Source organism: Lygodium microphyllum, chromosome 11 (assembly GCF_053477565.2).
Source record: "Lygodium microphyllum isolate KBCC chromosome 11, Lygodium_microphyllum_v1.1.10, whole genome shotgun sequence".
In the NCBI taxonomy this organism is placed as follows: Eukaryota; Viridiplantae; Streptophyta; class Polypodiopsida; order Schizaeales; family Lygodiaceae; genus Lygodium; species Lygodium microphyllum.
Window position 1 is genome coordinate 122,051,600 of NC_141145.1, and position 20,623 is coordinate 122,072,222.

General features: G+C 42.6%; 1 protein-coding gene across 3 annotated transcripts in view; it reads right to left on the reverse strand.

The window, feature by feature from the left end:
* LOC148029311 (potassium transporter 7-like) overlaps positions 1–20,623 on the reverse strand; it is a 179,767-nt gene that overhangs the window by 136,308 nt on the left and 22,836 nt on the right. For 2 of the 3 annotated variants that reach the window (XM_087688088.1, XM_087688086.1), the window contains exon 2: positions 2,380–2,489. In XM_087688088.1, coding sequence (XP_087544214.1) covers positions 2,380–2,412 — 33 coding nt within the window. In that variant the 5' untranslated portion in view covers positions 2,413–2,489. Of the gene's footprint in view, positions 1–2,379; positions 2,490–2,715; positions 2,851–20,623 lie in introns of those variants that run through there. The other variant, XM_087688087.1, reaches the window with a different exon arrangement.

Consider the following 20,623-nt stretch of genomic DNA (forward strand, 5'->3'; position numbering starts at 1 on the left):
ACACATGGCCGTGCTGACGCAGCCTTATCTCCAGGTACAAGTCACGCAAAGTAGACGAAAGGGAAGAGGAAGAAGTTGGAGCCATCTACCATCTCCAATACAAATTTTATGGGCAAGCATAGAGGATATTCCGCGTGTCCTCATTGTGGAAAGACCTCGCACCCTGAGGAGAAGTATTGGAGGAGATACCCTCACCTTCATCCGGGAGCAAAGGATGGATCTACATCGAAACCTTTGTCTACCTCTAATTCATCACTTGCTATTACCACCAAGTCAATGTTTCTACACATTTATCAGGTGGAAAAGTCTTCTCTGACTGTCTCATCTTCTGAGCAGCCTTGACTCGTTGATAGTGGTGCATTGAGTCCTATGACTCCCCAAAGTGATTTGTTGAAGGATCTCCATCCATCAGAGAGCATCGCCACTGCTGGTGACATCTCTTCTTCGGTGCCTATCAGTGGTATTGGCACCTTGTTGTCTGACTGTCCATCGAGCTCTGTTCCAAAGGCCCTGCATGTTCCAAACTTGGGATTCCATCTTCTCTTAGTTTATGGCCTTCCTAGCCTTGGGACCCACATTGTCTTCATTAAGCTGATTATCTTTGTTGCAGATTCTTCTTTGGGAGCCATTTTTGTAACAGGTTGGCCCGAGAGGAGGTTATCTCTGCTCCATTTCCCTTTCCTTGTGCAGGGCCCTTCGAGTCAACTTTCTATTATTGCACTTGTTCTCGATTGTACACCATCTATCCCACAAGTTCCATTGCATTCCCTACCATCTCCATCACAGAGACATGAAATTTTAAGATGCTTTAATCTTGCCGATAACATTTGATTAAGTTATTAATCAAATGCGCAAGGTTGTTTAGCACATGTGATGTACATGGCAGTTATTTCATGATAACACGCCAAGGATCCCAAGGATGGAATGGGTGTCAAAGGCAAAAGTTGCGATAAGTTATCCCAACTGGGCTTTGGGGATCAATTGGTTTCAGTTTTGACCCTAGGATAATTATTTAGCCAATAAGTGTCAATGGTGATACTAGGGACAAGAATTAATTAATTAATTAACGATAATCTAAGGATCAATAGAGGTTGGGAACCACTCCAAGTTGCAAATGGCCTAGTCAATTTAATTATGAATAGACACATTTAATTTTGGGCAAGGTTAAAAGGCCTGAAATTAATTTTCAGTATTATTTGATTCTGAAAATTAATTAAATGGTTAGATAATGCTAAAAAATAGATTTAGAAGTTGCCATTTGGCAAAAATGCCCATGCAAACTGAGAAAACGTTTTTGGGGGCTGGGTCTCAATCACAAGCTTGGAGAAAAAGAGAGGAAGCTATTGGTCCATTTTCTTATCAAAGGAGCAATTTGTTGTAGAAGACAATCATTTAGTGGCCTCAGCAGGCACGGGACAACAAGGAGACATCTTCCAAGGGTTGGCAACAGCATTGCTGCTCAAGTGACAAAATTTTGGAGGTGCCTAGCACCAGCAGGTGGCTAGAGCAAGCAACAGGCGGAATTTTGAAGGTACTTGGCAGTAGAGGTGACTACATTAAATGCAGGCTAGAACAAGCAACAGGTAGATTTTAGGGTTTTCTTGTGAAGAAAATCAAATTTCTATTTTACCTTGGCTTTCTCTCACCTTCTCCAATAATTTCTCGAAAGATCTCTGCACTTCTCAGCCATTCTCAGTAGATCTCAGCCAAATTTAATGGACAGCAGGAGGATTTTTGCTGTGAACCCTAAATTTCTACAGAAATCAAGGCTTAACAACCACCTTGGGACCCATGCCAACAGGAGAAGGCATCCTACATTGAAATCAGCACCTAAAATTCATGGAATTGACAAGGATTTTAGATGCCAGTCCATCCATTGTAAATTGGGGTAGCATTTGGCCAATTGGTGGTTCCATTTGTGCAAGTCTTGCTTGAAAATCAAGGGGCAATTGGCCCAACTTACTAGCTGATTGGGATTGTGCTAGGTAGTGCATGGGGCAAAAGCACAGCACGGATACACAATCATGGGCTGTACCTTGTACACATTTATATTATTGCTAGAATATATGATTAGAGGACCTAGTGTCTCACATGGTCACGCAAGCCCAACCTAGTGTTCCTACGTGCAGATCTGACCTCTCACACAATCAGATCTGGTGTTTGCCATATACTTACTTGCACCTGCACACTGCTGTCCACCTGCTCATGCCTAATCATTAACAATTTCTAATAGATGGCAGCATGTACCTCAAAGAGCAATTACAACTTGAAGGCACACAGGCAAAACTAGTTGAGAGTTTTTATTCCTACTTTGAAGGTCCCTAATGTCACAAATCAGCAGTATGCAAAATATGAGGAACATCCTAACAAGAAAGATACCTTGTTATTGGAGACTTGAAGTTCAGCATCCATTGGCAATCATTCAGAGAACAGCCCACCTCCTCAACGCCAGCAAACTATCTTCAGGGATGTTCGACAAGGTAATAGAACTGAGAGAAGCAGCACCTTTGTGTTAAATACTTACCAAATATAACCATCTACTTGAACTCAAAAATAAAGGTAAGCCACAAACATGTTACACCACCATGACAAGAGAATAGTCTAAAGATTGCATGCAACCTACTGTTGATCAATGCCCATGTGCACTTAGGTTATATGCTTTATGGCATATTATTACTACTGTTATCATAAAGAATGCATATACATAACTCACACCTTTGATGATACGAGTTTTTTGCTCAAGTCATGGCTTCTCTTCTCATTTTTGCTTGATGTCAATTGCTTCAGCCTCCTCTCTCCTCTAACTCAAGTGCTGCTGCTAGTTCTACCAGCAATCAGCATATATGGCTCATCATGGTGGAGAGGTGGTGGGCCAACCCTGGTCTTTTCAAGCAGCGTTCCAATTGTTGAGCCACTGAAATTAGCGATTTGCACTAATCCTAAGTTATTGTGCATTAATCCCTTGTTATGTCTCTTGAAAACAGCCCCAACAAGCAATGCTGGGTGATTACCAAAAACAAATTGCTTTATTTTTTCGCAATATGCCAAAAGCACCAAAATCCTCTATAAATAGAGTCAGTTGTGGGCATCCCATCATCCACTCTGATTATTCATCATTCTCCTCAGCCATCTCTCCTCACACTCCTGCCCATACCCCATCCTGAAGCACCAGCTGGAGGACACTGCCACCAATGAAAGAACATTGTTCCAGCTGCCATGCTCCCTGCCACATCATCAGCAAAACTGCTACCCAGCTGACGCCAAGATTCGAAGAGCCATCTGCTGCACCTTTAGGCTGCTGTCACCACCTTTAGCGACCTGCTGACATCATTATAAAGCTGCAGACGACCTGCTATCATCACCATCTACATCAGCCAACCTGTGTTTTGTGGCAGCCGGACCTTCATTTTTCAACACCCTAGCTGCAAGGCATCTATCAGGCTCTGGAGGACTGCATTGCTGCCATCAACATCATCATCCAGCATGGCAGACTACTACTGTGTTTTGGAATCTGTTAGGAGTACAACGCACTCCAACACCATTCTCAATCACCTCTGCCCCAATCCGAAGACAAGGAGGTTCAAGGCCCCCTGATTGCATCATTCATATTCTCATTCAGCATTCTACATATCATGTTCTACTCGTCATACATTTAATGTTTCTCTCATCTTTGCCAAACCATTTCTTTAAACGGTATCAGAGCCAATGCTCTTATAAAGAGTATCCTACTACTATCCTCAAAGCTTGGTATTCCAAAGTGCGCAAGAAACCCTTCAAAGATATCTTCCACAGATTCTCGTTCACTCATTCTCATTCAGTATTCGACAGATTGTGTTCTACCTGCTGTAATATATTTCTGTTTCTTTGTCTGTGCCAAACCATTTCTTTACATGGTATCAGAGCTGATGCTCTTATAACAGAGTATCCTGCATCTATCTAAAAGCTTGCCATTCCAAAGCATGCAAGAACACCTCTAGCATGTCTTCCGCATCTTCACCAAAGCAATCTCCCCAAAAGCCTATGCCATCGACTCCAAGTGATTGGTATCCTCAATCTACTCCTAGAACACATCCCTTCTTTGCTCTAATACCATGTCACAGTGCGGCATTGCAGAAGAGGATGAACAACTAAAAATGAGAATGCTAGAGATTGGAAGTCTAGAACAGATATGTACAAGGGGGTTGGTGTGTTGCTATGCATTAAGTCGGAACCTTCCTGTTTCTCCTAACATATCAGAATACAAAATGAATGTGATCACCTGGGCAAGCCTAAATATGCTGCAAGGAGGGGAGAAAATAGACCAAGTCGGTCAAATTTTCTGGCCAATTGGATGCAACAAACTTCCGTGTGGCAGTCTGACCAAGCTGCCAGCCTGCCTATTTACCCATAGTTGCCTCCATACATCATACAGAACACTCAGTACAGTACGATCCATACCGCACAAACCTATGTGGATTCATGCCATGAAACAACCCCTTTCTAGCCACCACATCTAGCACATTCCCATGCATCTAGCCAGACCTGATTCTACATTTCACCTACACGTTTTTTGCCCATCCCTTCCTGCGTGGCACTTTGGCCTTGGTTACCACAGTCCACTTGCTACAACCCCCTTTTCCAACTGTGCACATCTCCTTCAGCCCCCTTGGATTCCAGCCAACTTTTCAGCCTTGACTCTCAATCCTTCTCACTTCAGCCTTGACCCTTCTTGGACAGTTTGACTTCACACACTTGAGATTTCAGCCTTGGCCCTTGGATTCCAACCCTTCAACCTTGAATTCCAACCATGATCCATCTATGCTTTTGAGTCTTGGATCCCTCTCTTCTCCCATAGTCTAGTCTATAAAACGTGCTCCTCCCCTCCATCATTCCACACTGGATCAGCAAGCATTCTCATCTCCCTCTCCTAAGTATCACTCGAGCCTTGGTGGTCAAGCTCTCACACTTCTCTCCCCCCACCCTTCCCCCAAAACCCCCTCCTCTTCAAGCATCAATCTATCAAGCCTCTCCCAGCCCCTCCCTCTCTAACTTTCAAGCCTCTCACCCTCCCTCCCTCACCCAAGCCTCTCTCTCTCTCTCTCTCTCTCTCTCTCTCTCTCTCTCTCTATGGGCTCTCTATCTCCCGCGCGCAAACTTTCAAGCCTTCATTGACATCATGGCACATGAGAAGAATGAGGCCTTCAAATTGCAAGTGCCACGTTGTTGGAGGGGTTTTTGTCGAAAGGTCGAATCCACCGAGGATCAAAGGTAGAAGGAAGTAGAGATGGGAGACAGAAGAGAAGATAAAGAATACACAAGAGGTAAACACAATAATGACAAAGGACAATGAATCAAATCAATATGTATTGACAGAACCTGAAATCCTTTGTCTGACACTACTTAGAAGCACTCTCCAAGCATTAGATCTCCTGGAGCTCCCTTGTAGAACAAAAACGTGGTTCAGAAATAACAACTCTTTCTCTGCTGCTCGGAACCCAAATCTGATGGCTCGGTTGGCTCCGGAAGGGTTTTTAAAACCCAAGACACTTGATCACGAATCTTCCAGATCACTCCATCATCTTCCAATTCAAACTGCAGTTTTCAGCCTGTCAACAGCGATCGCGATGCGCACGATTTCATCCATCTGTCTTTTTTATGAAAAATCTCATAACTGGCTGAAAAAGCAACTTGCCTTTTGCATACCATCCTAATCTAGAAGCTTTCCTAGCTTTTTTGGATATTTACAATAAATAATATCAAAAAAATGCTAAAATTATCCAAAAATCTAGTATTTTTGGATAATCCATACCACTCACACTAGTACTAATTACTTAGATCACATTGACTCTCTTCATTAATAAGAAAGTCGGATGATGATGCATTGCATGCTTTTTCACACTGTGTCCGCATAGCATCATAACATCCACCCCCTCTGAACCTGCACATCCTCTGGTATGTGCCACCAATGCACCACCCAGATCAAACACCCATAGCATCAATTGTTGCTCATCATGCATATAAGAAAGCATCCCCCTAGATCATAGATCAAAATACTCGGCATTTGTACAACTCTTGAGCCATACTTTGTATTCCCTCTAGGGTAATAAGGCCTTGGGTGCATATCATACGTTAGAGGTTGTTGAATCTCCATATACATGCTATCAATACACCCATCAACAAATACATAACAACATGCCTGCTCTTTCAAAGTCCATCGCATGGGAAGTTGCTTCTGATAACCTTTTTGCTCCACATCCAACATAAATTGAGTCTCACTTGCATTCAGCACATGCTCACCATCACCGAAAATAGTGAAACAATCCATATCTTGAAGCATCTTTGATTTGTCTATCAAGGCCTTTGATAAAGCATCTGAAACAGTTTCGAACTATGGAGCATCATATCTAACGTCCTCTAATACAGGCATATCCTCAAGCTCATGAACTGTCTCATAGGTAATAACTTTATCCTACAAACCATGTGCATCCAACAAGTCATCAATCTCTCTTTGATTCTCTGCATCAAGTAAAACATGATCTTCGTAAATCTCTTTAGATACATTAAGAAAATCTATAGATACAATGGTTGAATCTTCCAGTATAGGATCTTCCAAGGCATCTGTGCATGTCTCAATATGAGACTGCAGCTTATATCCCAGTTGTTTGTCCTCTTGCTCACTATCATGTTTTTGCTCCTGCCCAATCTCTTCCATAACATGCTCGGGAGGTGGTTGATTTGTAGCTTTAGACAAATCCACATTTCTTTTTGTCACTTCCTTAGATATTCCTACATTCTTTTCATCTCTCTTCTGTTCTCTTTCACAAATACATCTGTGTTTTTCCCTTTTGCTAAATATACATCCACTGAATATGCATCTATCCGTGATTCCCAACTAGTTATGTCACGAATGTCTTGCCTTGCATGAGACATTTCACTATCAGTAACCTTTCTCTTTTCAACTACATGTAAAGCATGTGTCTATATTTCATCCTTTGGTCCATGCATTCTTTCCAACTACAGACCAAAAGTAGAAGCATGTACAGCCGCATAAGCATTTCGGACATCCAAGTCTTCCAATAACTTCTGCATACCTACCTTTCCAAAATTCAAAGCAAGAGGCAATCCAGTTTCTTGTGCATGGATCTTATCATCTTTCCAAAAGATGAGTTGTCGTGCCAAGGCCTCCTGATAGGCAGCACAATCCTTTCTCTCATGCTGCAAACTATCACACCACATACATCTTTTTCCTGGCTTAGGGACTACTGGCCGTCCCCTTTCCTCTTGCCCTTTCTCATTCAATTTTGCAACCTTCAGTTGAAGATCCCGCATCCCTTTGACCAATTCATCCAAGACATATTCCCTAACAAAGGGAACAATAGCAGGTATAGTCATAGGATTCGCCACAGAAGTAGGTGGCTTACTGGATACATCAACTATCTTGCCCGTAACAGTGGGAATGCTAGAGACATGCAATCTTTCTCTTCTTCTATGCTTTTTCACAAGTGCAGTTACAGCTTCCTTGGCATGTCTTCACTCTGTTTTTTAAACCTATCTCTGTAGTTAAATCTTCTAGCAAATCATCAAGCTTCTCTTGAAACTCAAGATTAGTTGTCTGTAGAAACAATTCAATTTTCTAACTTGCAAGAGCTTGTTGTTCTACAAGATTCAACTGCTTTAAACTTTCAAATCGTCTTAACAATTCTATAGACACAAGACTCTTATTGGGTTGTAAAACCCACTCTTGAAAAGTCTTACGCATAATCAAACTGGTATCTTCCATGTAAAATTCTTCCCTGAGTATCTTCTTGAAAGTTACCCACTCAGCATCCTGCATGTATAATTCAATAATCCGAGCTTTCAGTTTATGTACAGTAACACGTACAAAATACTGGCTCCATGCAAGTTGAGCCACTCCAAAGAATTCCATCTTTTGAGCATAGGTATGAATATATGCAGATACATTCTTACCATTGAATAACTTCATCTCACACTCAACTACTTGTAGAGCATTCATCACAACACTTTTTGTTTAAGCAGAAGCCTGCATCACCTATTGTTGTTGTACCTGCATAAGCATATTATATTTTGTACTAGTTGTTGTAAAACATCACTGGAGATTGTGTTCGAAGGTTCTCCCATCTTGTCTTTCCTTCTTCTGACGGCCTTTTACGTCAGGTTTACCAATATCGGAGGGGTTTTTGTCGAAATGTCAAATCCACCAAGGATCAGAGGTAGAAGGAAGTAGAGATAGGAGATGGAAGAGAAGATAAAGAATACACAAGAGGTAAACACAATACTAACAAAGCACAATGAATCAAATCAATATGTGTTGACAGAACCTGAAATCCTTTGTCTAGCACTACTCAGAAGCACTCTCCAGACATTAGATCTCCTAGAGCTCCCTTGTAGAACAAAAACATGGATCAAAAATAACAACTCCTATGTTGCTCGGAACCCAAATCTGATGGCTCCGTTGGCTCTGAAAGGGGGGTAAAACCGCAGGACACCTAATCACAGATCTCTCAGATCACTCCTTCTTCCTCTTCCAGTTCAAACTGCAATTTCCAACCTATCAACAGCGATCCCCATGCGCGCAATTTCGTCCGTCTTTTTTATGAAAAATCTCATAACTGGCTGAAAAAGCAACTTGCTTTTTGTATGCCATCCTAATCTAGAAGCTTTCCTAGCTTTTTCGGATACTTACAATAAATAATATCAAAAACAAGCTAAAATTACCCAAAAATCTAGTATTTTTGGATAATCCATGCCACTCACACTAGAACTAATGACTCAGATTACATTGACTCTCTTCATTAATAAGAAAGTTGAATGATAATACATTCCATGCTTTTTCACAGTGTGTCCACATAGCATTACGACAACGTCCATGTGGAGAAGGACACAAAGAAGCCAAACTCCCACCATTGAACATGCAAGTTTGCAAAAAGCGCTATACAAGTGGTGTGACCCAACTTCTCCAACATCTTTCGAAGATGGGGAGGCAAGTTGCTCCATGCAAGGAAATCCCTCAAAATATCACGAACGAGATTCTTGCCAAGATGAGAGCGAGAACTAGAGGAGAAAGGTGGCACATCAGCGCAACACCTATGGCCACTCGTGAGCAAGCCTTGTATGCAAACTTATCTTCAAGTGATCCCTTCACCATTGGTGGTGCTAACTCCACATCTCCATCTAGCTCTAACAAAAGTTAGATAATGGAGCTCATGCAACACAGGAGAGGCAATCCTCTCTTCTCCAAGTCCCCCAATCATGTGCATGGGCCAATTGGCTTTCTTAGAGAAAGCCAACAACTTGCAAACATTGAGATTGCACGCACTGTTATTGAGTGCAATCTTGCATTCAATGTCCTAAAGTAAAAGCAGTAAAAGGTGGTAAAAGCCATTGTCAATGTGAGTCCATGCAAAGGATGGACCAATGTCACCTATAATGACACGAGAACCAAGGAAATTGATGAAGAGGAGAGGATTGATAGAGTCCTCAATCCTATTTAGGTTGAATGGACGAAGTATGATTGCTCCATTCTCATCAACGAATGGAGTGACTGCAATAAACAAGGCATCCACAACATATTCATATCATGTCCACTTGGAACATACTGTTTGTGAGCCATAGACACCAATAACTTGGCTTGTCCTGTACCTGTAGATAAAGTCCCATAAGCATGGCCATGTGCACTAGCTCCACAAAAATCTGTCTCACTATGATATGCATCCTGCTCAAGCACCAATGGGACTAGCTCCTCCTAGGTAAGAGTCTCCTGGAAACGAGAAGTGAGAAGACTAGTGTAGAACACATCATATATCCATGACGAAAGATGTGAGAGACGTATCACAACTAGGTCCTCTGAAGAAATGTTTGTACCAAGGAATGAAAGCTCATCCTGAATCCCTCCATCCTATGGATGTGATCCCTCATCATAGGGAAATTTGTGATAAAAAGTTATCGTAACCTCAACACAAGAGATAAGCAATGCCCAAATGTCTAGATCTAAAAGAGAGATACCAATCTCCTCCAAATCTCTACAACAGCGTGGGTATGGCTAGCATGAACGAGCACAAAATCTATACAACTCAAAAGGAGAGAAGAGCGGGCTCTAGCATTCAACCGATTCCATAAATTTGTCGAATCCATAGTCACACCACCATGAGGATCCACGGTAGGTCAAGGTATAGGGACTGTAACAAAATCCCAAAGGTCAGTCATCGAGGAGGCACTCCATGTGGCACGACCATAGAGGATAATTCGTCCCATGCAGCTTGTCAGATGCGGAGAGGGAGGGTAGTACTAGCACCTGCTTAGGAGATGCCATCAATGCCAAGCAGGGACTAGAAGTCCTGAAAGAACATAACAGGAAAGAGAAATAAGATAGTGGTCGGTTTGAATGATCTCAAACCACACGATCCCCCATAGCATACATGTCAGCCACAAATGTCCTTCAATAAAGTACCTAAAAGAAAACAAAGAAACTGCTGCCACTAGAAAGTCCTCCACTTGTATGGGGTCTATCATTATACCAATCCAAGAGTAAGATAGATGGGGAGTATCTGAGGTGTGAGAGACAACTCAATGCCGAGTTGAAGGTGTAATAGATGCAAAGTGCAAATATGGCTGCAATAAATGCAGTCAAAAGATGTCAAAAAACTATCACCTAGCCAAGAAAGAGGCCACCTAGCAAAGAGAGAGTTCGTCCAGCAGAAAACACAGCAATAAAAGTAAATCTATTTGCCTAACAAAGGCCACCCAGCCGTAAAGGTGCCACCCAACAAAGAGGAAACAACCCAAATGCAAAACGCAGATTGGAATAGAGCTGACCTAGAGAATCCTGCTGCTGAACAAGTCACCCAGCCTGTAGAAGGCTGCCCAACAAGATAGAGACCGCCCAATCACAAGGAGAGCCAGGCTGCAAAAACGCAGCAAGCAGGTATGGACCCAACTCTAAAACGCAAATCTGTTGGGATAAACGCACACAAGAAGGGACTAAATAGCAACCAATTCTACAAAGGTTCCCCAAGTGTAGCAAACGAACATAATGCTGACAACCAATCAGGTGAGAAACAGGCCGTACAGCACTAAGAAGAAGCGCCTTGTGTGGATGAAGACCTACTAACCCAAGACACAACAAACAAAGGTTATGTAGCACCTAACTCCACACATAAAAGTAGAGGACTGATCATCTTGCTCAATTGGGCACTAAACACAAGAAATCTCCACCTGTAAATGGCGCCCACTGGCTCGAATGGTGGGTAGATCGCTCCTCTTCATAGACTCTGGCTCCCACGCGTAGCTCTGATACCATGTGAGAGTGCACAACAAAAAGAGCAAAGTGAACATAGAGAGAAGGAGACAAAGAGAGAATGCAGGAGAAAGAACAAAAGATGTTACTGCAATAGCTAAAAGTACAAGGCCGCAACAATCAGCCCCAACATGCAGCTCTATGCGTCAGTGTGGGAGCCAAACGGTAGTAGGGTGCGTGAAGAAAACTGCTAGGGTTTGCACTGAAGAAACACAAAGTGTACGACCACGACAGAAACACAAAGAGACAACACAAACACAAAAAGCAAAACTCAAACCCTAAATGCAAAACTCAAAACTCAAACACAAACAGAAGAAGGGAAAGAAGAACACAACTCTAAAGTGAATGAATATTGCAAATGAATGTAAAAGTGTACAGATACTCAAGGGCAGAGCACTGTATCGGAGAGTGACGTCCAATGGAGACGGGTCCCAAGTCTGTGATGACCACCAGTCGGAGTGTAGAATGGAGAGGATGCAGTCACCAGCTGCCGCCAAGTGTAGAATAGGTCCAAACGCAACAATAGAAGGTCACTTGATGATGGAGATGGGCTGCCAACTGTCGCCTACACATGGAGGAGTAAACGCAACAATAGAAGGTGTGGCAGCAGTGTCTGCGGCTGGACAGCCACATGTGTGTGGACTGATGGCTGAAATCTGCACTCAAGGGTGTGAAACCTACATAGACGGGAATGAGGCTAAATGGGGGCAGTCTATTTATTTACAAATGTTGAAGGGTGCCCCAAAGAATTAGGGTTTTTTGGGGACCATTGAAACTCTCTCGAACCGCTCCTTGTTTTAGGTTTTTTCATTAATTAAGTGTGTTTTAGGGCTATTTTAAGAATGCTAATCACCTGAGATGCGTGTCTTAGCTCAAAACCGCTCTCAAGCACAAAACGGAGCTGAAAGGTTAGGCCAGCCACTTTAATTTTTACTTACCCTAAGGCGTCCCACCCCAAAGCAGCCAAGGCATCAGACAAAGGGTACACATCGGCTACCTAGTGGCCTACCAAGACCACAGAGGCGATGGTTATCTTATCAAGGGAGTCCAAGTAGTCACCCCAGAGAAAACAAGGCATCGGACAAAGGATGCACGTTGGCTGCCCAATGGCCTACCAAGCCCTACAAAGGCAGATGGAACCACACTAAACTTTTTTTTTTTTAGTGAAAGTTAAATGTTATGGGATGTGGCTTGAGTAATAGTGACCCAGAAGACGGGAGTAGAAAGGGTACACCCAACACATCACAAAACAGTACAAGCTTACCCATCCACTCAAGGGTGTCGATGACGAGGGAAAAAAAAAAGGTGATGAGGTATCTGTGTGATAAAGGAGTACGGTGGTGTGGTGTGGTGTCAATAGCTGCCAACGGAAACAGCTTAGGATTTGCTCAAGTGGTGCTCTACACAATGAGATGCAAGGTATGCTACATGCTAAAGAATGCTCACGAAGCAAGTGTCACTTGGATAATGTTCCTCGTGGAAAATTTGTTCACTTGTCCAAGTGCCCTAGTACAAAGATGATGAAATCATGCAATGCAAAGGGAAAGGTACAACAGGGGCAGAAGCCGATGTCGAAGACAAAGTGCTGAAGCCTATAGAATACCAAGGGTATGAACCCCCTCTTAACCTGGATGGAGATGCAGAAGAAGGAAGAGAAGCCTGATGTCGGTCTTCGTCTAGTGCCGAGAACCATAAGGAATGGAAGAAGATGATGAAGATAAAGTGGATAAAGCACCCCACTAGAAGAGCAAGGTAGAAGTCACCGCCATGATAGCATCGAGAGAAATGCTGCACGATCTGCCTCGGGAGGAAAAACCTCCATGCTGGAAGAAGAGCAAGCACTCCTAAGATGATGAAACCATAAAAGAAACGGTGTGTATCCATCTCTGGCCTAGATAGGACCAAAGCAATCTGCAAGTTAGACCTATACTGAAAGATACAACCCTGCAAAAGAGATGAGAGTCTATAAACACAAAGGCCAATGGTAAGATGCTCCAAATCAAAACACAACAGAGAGAAAATCTAACTGAAAAGACAATGCAATGAATGTATATATGTGTGAGTAAATGCAGCGGAAGACTTAAGAATGGAAAAGCTAAGGACAATGAATCCTATGGGCCCGACTCTAAGAGTGCGAAAAATGGATGCTAGACTGACCTAGGATATCCTAAATGACCTAGAGACATGCTAGTCTAAGAAGGTGTTTACTATCGCGTACGTCTAGTAGCAGGGCTCTACCAAGGGAATGCCTGACGAGGTGGAAAAGAAGGTGAGATGGATGCATGAAATGCAACGGGATCGGGACTTGCAGACCAATCAGCTAGTCCCTCAGGGGTAGTGAAAGAGACTGTCTATTGAGGCTATGCTTGGGCCACATATCCAGCAGCAACAACGGGTGCTAAAGGAGCAGATGAAGCACGGGCAAAAGGCGTAGCCCCAGTGGACTGTGTAGTCGCAGTGGTTTGTTGAGGCTTTTTAAGTGGAAGACCTTGGGCCTTGAAGTGGCACTCCTCGTCCACATGGCCTGCTCTCTGGTAGTGTGTGCAAAACCGGTTTTTCTTATGGAGTTGTTGCTAGATAGATCTAGATTCTTTGATTCCATCTGAGGAAGAGGAGTCACCCTTTGATTGGCTTGCCTTCGCATCTTGCAAGTTCTTGCCATTGTTGATTTTCCCTCCCAAAGAAGAGACAGCCAACCCACTCTGCTCGGAATAAGGCTGTGATGAGGATTTCTTGTGGACTTGATTATGCAGCCTCGCATAACACAAGAATTGGCACTCAAACTCGTAGAAGGTTGGCAATCAAGATTGTGAGATGATGTTTTGAATAAAATTGAAGTATTTTTCGGGCAACTTATTCAAGAACAACACAACCTGATCGTCGTCTCACTTTGGAGAGCCAATAGTGGCGAACTCAATGAGTAGCCAATGAGTAGCAGCCTATATTCAGCTAGCTTGACTTTCAGATTATCCCCTTGCTTAATAGAAAACTCTTGAAGCTCAAAGTCAACATTTATGCGCCGAGTATGATCTCAGGCCGCATAGCGGTCGAGAAGGTGACTCCAACGCTCTAACGCAAGCAGAAAGTACTGTAACTGAGAGAAACTCACGAAGCAATCCCTGCATTAGCTCAATATTGGATGTGGCATTGCGGGCTCTCCATTGACGGATGTAGTCACGCTGAGCTAGTCGAGGGTCCGACATAGACTCTAGACCAATGATGAGGTTCCAAAGACCATGAGACTCGAGCACTTGTTGCATGAAATTCGACCAAGTGGTGAAACTCAACCCGTTAAAACGAGTCTTATCCGTGAAGGCATTCCTGGCTGTTGCAATAGGAGTGGTAGTGCTCGGAGATGGATAGTGTGAAAAAGTGTAAGGGGGGTAAGATAGGGGAGTGGAGTATGTTGAGCTAAAAATGCATTAGCTTTACTAAAACAGCCCCAAAACATGCTTAATTAATGAAGAAACGGTGTTTATTTAAAAGAAATGCGTTCCTAGAGAGTGTTTGTGTCCCATAAGCACAAGCCCACCTGGGAGAGCCCAAACTTTCTATAAATAAGTATGCTGCCCTCCATTCAGTCTTAATCTCGTTTTTGCAGGTTTCAAGTGTTTTAAGCTTGCTGCCAACACCCCTTTCGCGGAGGACATCGCAGTCTCAGCTATCCCTTCCTGTCATCTAAAATCTGGCGCCTAATTTCAGCCTTCCACCCGCAGTTTGCAGCTATTTACAGCACAGCGACTATTGCTGATCACTCTCCATTCAGAAAATAACCTCGTTTTTGCAGATTTCAGGTATTTCAGCTTGTTGCCCACACCCCGGACACGGAGGACATTGCGGTCCAAGCTGGCCATTGCTATCTATAACAATCTGGTGCCTGTTTCCAGCCTACCACACACTGTTTGGAGCTGATTTCAGCATACTAACTGTTGCTGCTGGTTTTTCCTGCGTTTTTAGTGTCTCTCTCTCCTGCAACCTGCGTTTTTAGTCTTTCTCTCTCCTCACCTGAGTTTTTAGTCTTTCTCTCTCCTCCACTGCCGTTTGCATCAGATCCAACCTTCCTTAGCTGCGTTTTCTGGTGCTCAACATCCAGAGGTTGCCCTGTTGCGATTCGCGATCCGTTCAGAGTACGACACACTCTCCAGCTCATTACCCTTGCTCCGATCCTTGAGATACAGGAGTTCGAGGTTTAGTATTCATTCACTGCACAGTGTGTTAGCGATAGTACTCCTCAAAGTCCTCCTCTGTCATGTTAGTGAAATCTGGAATAGTAGTAGAAAAAGAAGATGAAGGTGAAAGTGGAGTGTCGTTCTACTCACCAAATCCATAATGCCGTCTCAAGGCCTCTAGTGATGGAGAAGCCTGATAGGACATCATAAGAACTGGAGAAGAAGGTGTCTGGGACATTGTGATTCGGTTACGAGTTGTATTATGTGCCTCGCACAAAGACTAGCTCTCCACAATATCCGCACAAAGGCTAGCTCTCCACAATATCCGCAAGATACTCTTTACAAGAGCACCGGCTCTGATACCATGTGAAGAAAACTGCTAGGCTTTACACAAAGGAAACACATTGTACGACCATGATAGAAATACAAAGAGATAGACACAGACACAAAAGGCAAAGCTCAAACCCTAAACGCAAAACTCAAAACTCAAATCCTAAACGCAAAACACAACCAAAAGAAGGGAAAGAATAACACAACTCTGAAGTGAATGAATACTGCAAATGAATATAAGAGTATACAGATAGTCAAGGGGAAAGCAGTGTGTCTGAGAGTGACATCCGTAGGAGACGGATCCCAAGTTTGTGATCACCAGTCGGAGTGTAGAATGGAGAGGATGCAGTCACCAGCAGCTGCCGCCAGGTGTAGAATAGGTTCAAACGTAGCAGCAGGTGTCGCAACAGTGTCTGGGGCTAGACAGCCACGTGTGTGTGGATTAATGGCTGAAATCTGCACTCAAGGGTGTGAAACCTGCACAGACGAGAATGAGGCTGAATGGGGGCAGCCTATTTATTTATAGATGTTGAAAGGTGCCCCAAAGAATTAGGGTTTTGGGGGACCACTAAAACTCTCTCGAAGTGCTCCCTGTTTTAGGGTTTTTCATTAATTAAGTGTGTTTTGGGGCTGTTTTAAGAATGCTAATCAGTTGAAAAGCCTGTTTTAGCTCAACAGAGTGATGAGAGAATGAGGAGGGTTGGCTAATTACGAATGATCAATGATGGATAATAGATAATGGATAATGAAAGTGGGAGAGCAGGGTGCCTATATATAGGCGAAAAGAGACAAAACTCTAAATGTGGTCAAATGACTAAAAAATAGCCAAAGTGCACAAAAAGAAATGCACTAATGTGCCCTCCATATAAAGTGTCTAAAACACATAAAATGATAGACAAATACAATGTCAAAGCTCCTAATGTCCTCATTTGACTCAAACTGAGACTCAAAAGCAGGAGATAACCACACAAGACACGCATCGCTGCTAACAAGTTCATTAACTCCTCCCCCCCCCCCTCTCTCTCTCTCTCTCTCTCTCTCTCTCTCTCTCTCTCTCTCTCGGCAAAGCATTGTGCATGCAAGTGAGCCTCTCAAATGTGATGCAAGTCATTACCAACAATGCATCCAATTGTCAATGCATGGGCACTTGCTTGAGGCCAAGTTTCCCATGATTGTATGAACTCTGTGTACAAGTCATTGTTTAGACTTTCATGGAGAATATTGAAAAGCTCAAGTGAGTGAAGAGGGTGGCGCAAAAAGCTACATCGGTTGTCACCTTTTTCATGGTAAAGGTAAAGGTGCTTACATTGTATCATTAGCATAGCACACTCCAGTTGAAGAAGGCTTCCTCAACTCAATTCACTCTCATGTGGCTACTTTTAGAGCACCTTTATGAGATATTAAGGGCCATGCTTAGCATGGATAATCCAAAGAAAATAAACACTTAACCATAAATCATGATTGATAAATTTAAAATGATAACTCGAGTTTCAACTTGTTGTTTTCAACTATATGCCTTACAATTTAGTATTTACAATCTTTATCTTTATGTGTATCGTGTAGGTGAATGTTGATACCATCAAGTTGGCGTGCGATACTCTTGCAAGTGTGCACCAAGTGGTTGCTAAGGAGTTGATAATCATGGAGCTCTATAGAAAGCTAATGGCGGCTGACACTTGTAGTCAATGTGCTCATGGCAAAGGAGTTTGAGTAGGTAGCAACAAGGACGTGATCATTCAATGCCCTTCAACATCAACGAGAGGTGGTTTGAGCCCTTTGCAAACATATGTGAGGCGAGGCTCTAATAGCTCCAATCATGAGCCTTATGATGATCTTCCCCCCTTGCCTACACAACCATTGCCTAGGAAGCCATCGTTTGAAGATGATGGTAACCTCATCAATGAGGATGAGGATGAGTATGAGAGTGTCTCACCATCCAATCTCAAGGAGTCATCTTCAAACTCTCTTGATGAGCACTTAGATGGTCCTGATGATGATGATGAGACCTCTCTCTTTTTTGTATCCACTCCTACATATGATATGATCTATCCATGTATAATGTTATACTGCATGTTGCTTGTGCAATTGCCAAAGCCTAGCATATGGCAATTTGAGCCACATTTGGCTTGTAGCCTCATGTATTCATCTTATTTTGTAATGGTATTGCTATTTTGACCTTAAACACATGTTCTATCATTTGTAGGTTTAGAAACATCAAGTTTTTTTTTCATACTAACATCATAGCATACCTTATAAAATATCAATACATCATGAAGTACCGTATTTCATCATACCATATTGTATCTAAACTTTCGTACCTAACAACTATGTATCTACTTGACCATATGCTGCCCACTGCCTAGCTGCACAGCCCACACCTATCCAAGCTACCCATAGCTAGCCACCTACCTGTAGGCTGCCTGCCCCGACCATCTAGGAGGTTCCCCTAACATTTCAGCCGTTAATCTATGAATTCCCCTCATCATTCTTGAAGTAAAATGTCTTCCCACGCAGTAATGCATCCATTGCACATGCTGTCTCAATCAATTGAGCAATGTTGGTCTAAGTTTTTTAAAGCAAAAGTCATGTGTTTCTTTAGGAAACCCACAATAGTACTACTCAATTTTCTCAGATAGAAGCACTTAATAAGAATTGACTCATGACAATACTCCCCAAAACTTCTTATTGTACCATTCCAAGTTCTTACATTGTGAAGCATCCAACTTATGCCATGCGATCATTACATCCACTTCAACAGTACTTATTGACCAAGCTGAAGCAAATACTTCCTTAAATTAGACTTAAGTGGATGGTGCTCTACCTAGCATTAATAACAAAGAAGTACACCATTGGAGAGCATCTCCTTCAAGGAAAAAGGCAATCTTATGCACTTTTGATGACTCGGCGAAGTTGCATCAAACTACTGAATAAAGGTCAAACCTTTCAGCATATCTGGTGTACCACTAAATGTGTCAAACTTGACAGCTTTGCCACATTCATTAAAGTCCTTTGCCTTGCCCTAGGGTGCCACATTATCAAAAATAGGTGGCTGCAAAATGGTGCATTTGTTGTCATCCCATCACTCATGGCATTAGGTGCATTTGAGGTTGTGTTGCCTCTTACCTTTGGAGATTTATGCTGCCTGAAGCTTTAGAGGATGATTTGCTCTTTTTCCCCTTGCTGTCCTCATTTGAAGACTGCATAAAATCAGCAGCAAATCGTGGGTCTTTTATGAGCTGAGATAGCATATCCGCTATTGCAATTAATTTTACTTTGAACTATGCATCAGAGTCTTCCTGTTGTTGATGATTTTCAGGATCATATGGCCTTGAAGTGCCCACTTCATAATCAAAACCAGCATTTATAGCATGCTACCCATGTTGGGAGCCCGTTCCAAGATCGAGCATTGCATTATTTCCATTGCCTTGAGACTCTTCTAACAATGATGCATCATCAAAGTGAGACTCCTCACTGCTAGATGAAGAAATGTCTGCATATTTTCATCACAGCTGAGAACAATTTCAGCAAGCTGCTTGCAATCAAGGGCCTCGAACCCATCTACTCAAGAAAGACCATCTATCCCGGCAATGGAACCATGAAACCAATCTTCCTTGATTGAGAGGGTAGTGATCTATATGATCAGCCAGCAATTTACAGTAAACAATACCTTAAGAAGTAAAATTTACACTTTACCAATCACAAGAGAGCCAACACTGGTTGGCCCCAACACTATCGCCCCTTGTGGTATTTCTTTAATATTTATTCTATGATCTTGTTGTACACATAAGAGTAAGACCACATCCCAAAGAAGATGGTTGGCCTTGTTACGAACGTAAGGAATACATCCGAGAGTTCTTTTAGAGTGCTTGGGGTACCAAATTGGGTCTTCTTCACTTGCATGAAATTCACCCTTGCTATTGATGACCAATTCTCTTCAAATCTACTATAAATCTACAATTTAACAGCAACAATCCTTCATGCATGGCTAAGATTTTGTTGGCGCACATCCCAAGACAGCTAGTGAACCCTAATTTCTGGTTTGTAACAGCAGATTAAGGCTAAGAGAATCCAAATTTGCTGAGGGGAAACAGATGATCAGCAAACTAGAGAAATTTCTCCAACTTTCCCGTGAGAGAAAACCTGCTCATAAATGAATAACATGATGCAGAAAATGCAGCAAACAGCTGCATGCCACGTGGCCAAGGCTGTCGCAACCTGTCTATCACTATATGTATAGGATGTTGGACAAAAGTTCTCCACCCTGAACACACAAGATTTCTTATCATTAAGACGATGAGATCATTAGACTCAAAAAAAAATTTTGGAGTGGTCTATTCCAAAAGAAGGAAACAGCAAATCATATGTTATTGCATATACCAATACAATATAAATATATAAAGAAAGTCCTAATCATAAGGCTAGAACACCCATGTTAAATAAAAAATGTTACCATATTTTGATAGAGATGTGTAAACTCACTTAGGACTACCAAGGCACTTTTTCCATCTTTAGGTGGTCTTTTCCCCAGCCTTATATGTATACCTATTCACTTGCGCTCTCTCAAGCTGCTTCTTCTCCAAGATATATGTATGCATTCTTGCAGCCCCAAATCCAAAGTTGGTATTAGAGTGCATTTCAACCTCTTGGAAAAAGTCATCAACATCCTTTGCTTGATTTCCTTGTGTCTTGCCTGCCCATCTTGATTTCCCCATGTCTGGCCTGCCCAAAATGCTGCCCATCTTACTTGCAAATCTCAAAAATTTTGATGGGATGGTATGCACTCATACCATATCAGAGAGACAATAGGGTTTGCAGCAAGAAACACATGTCC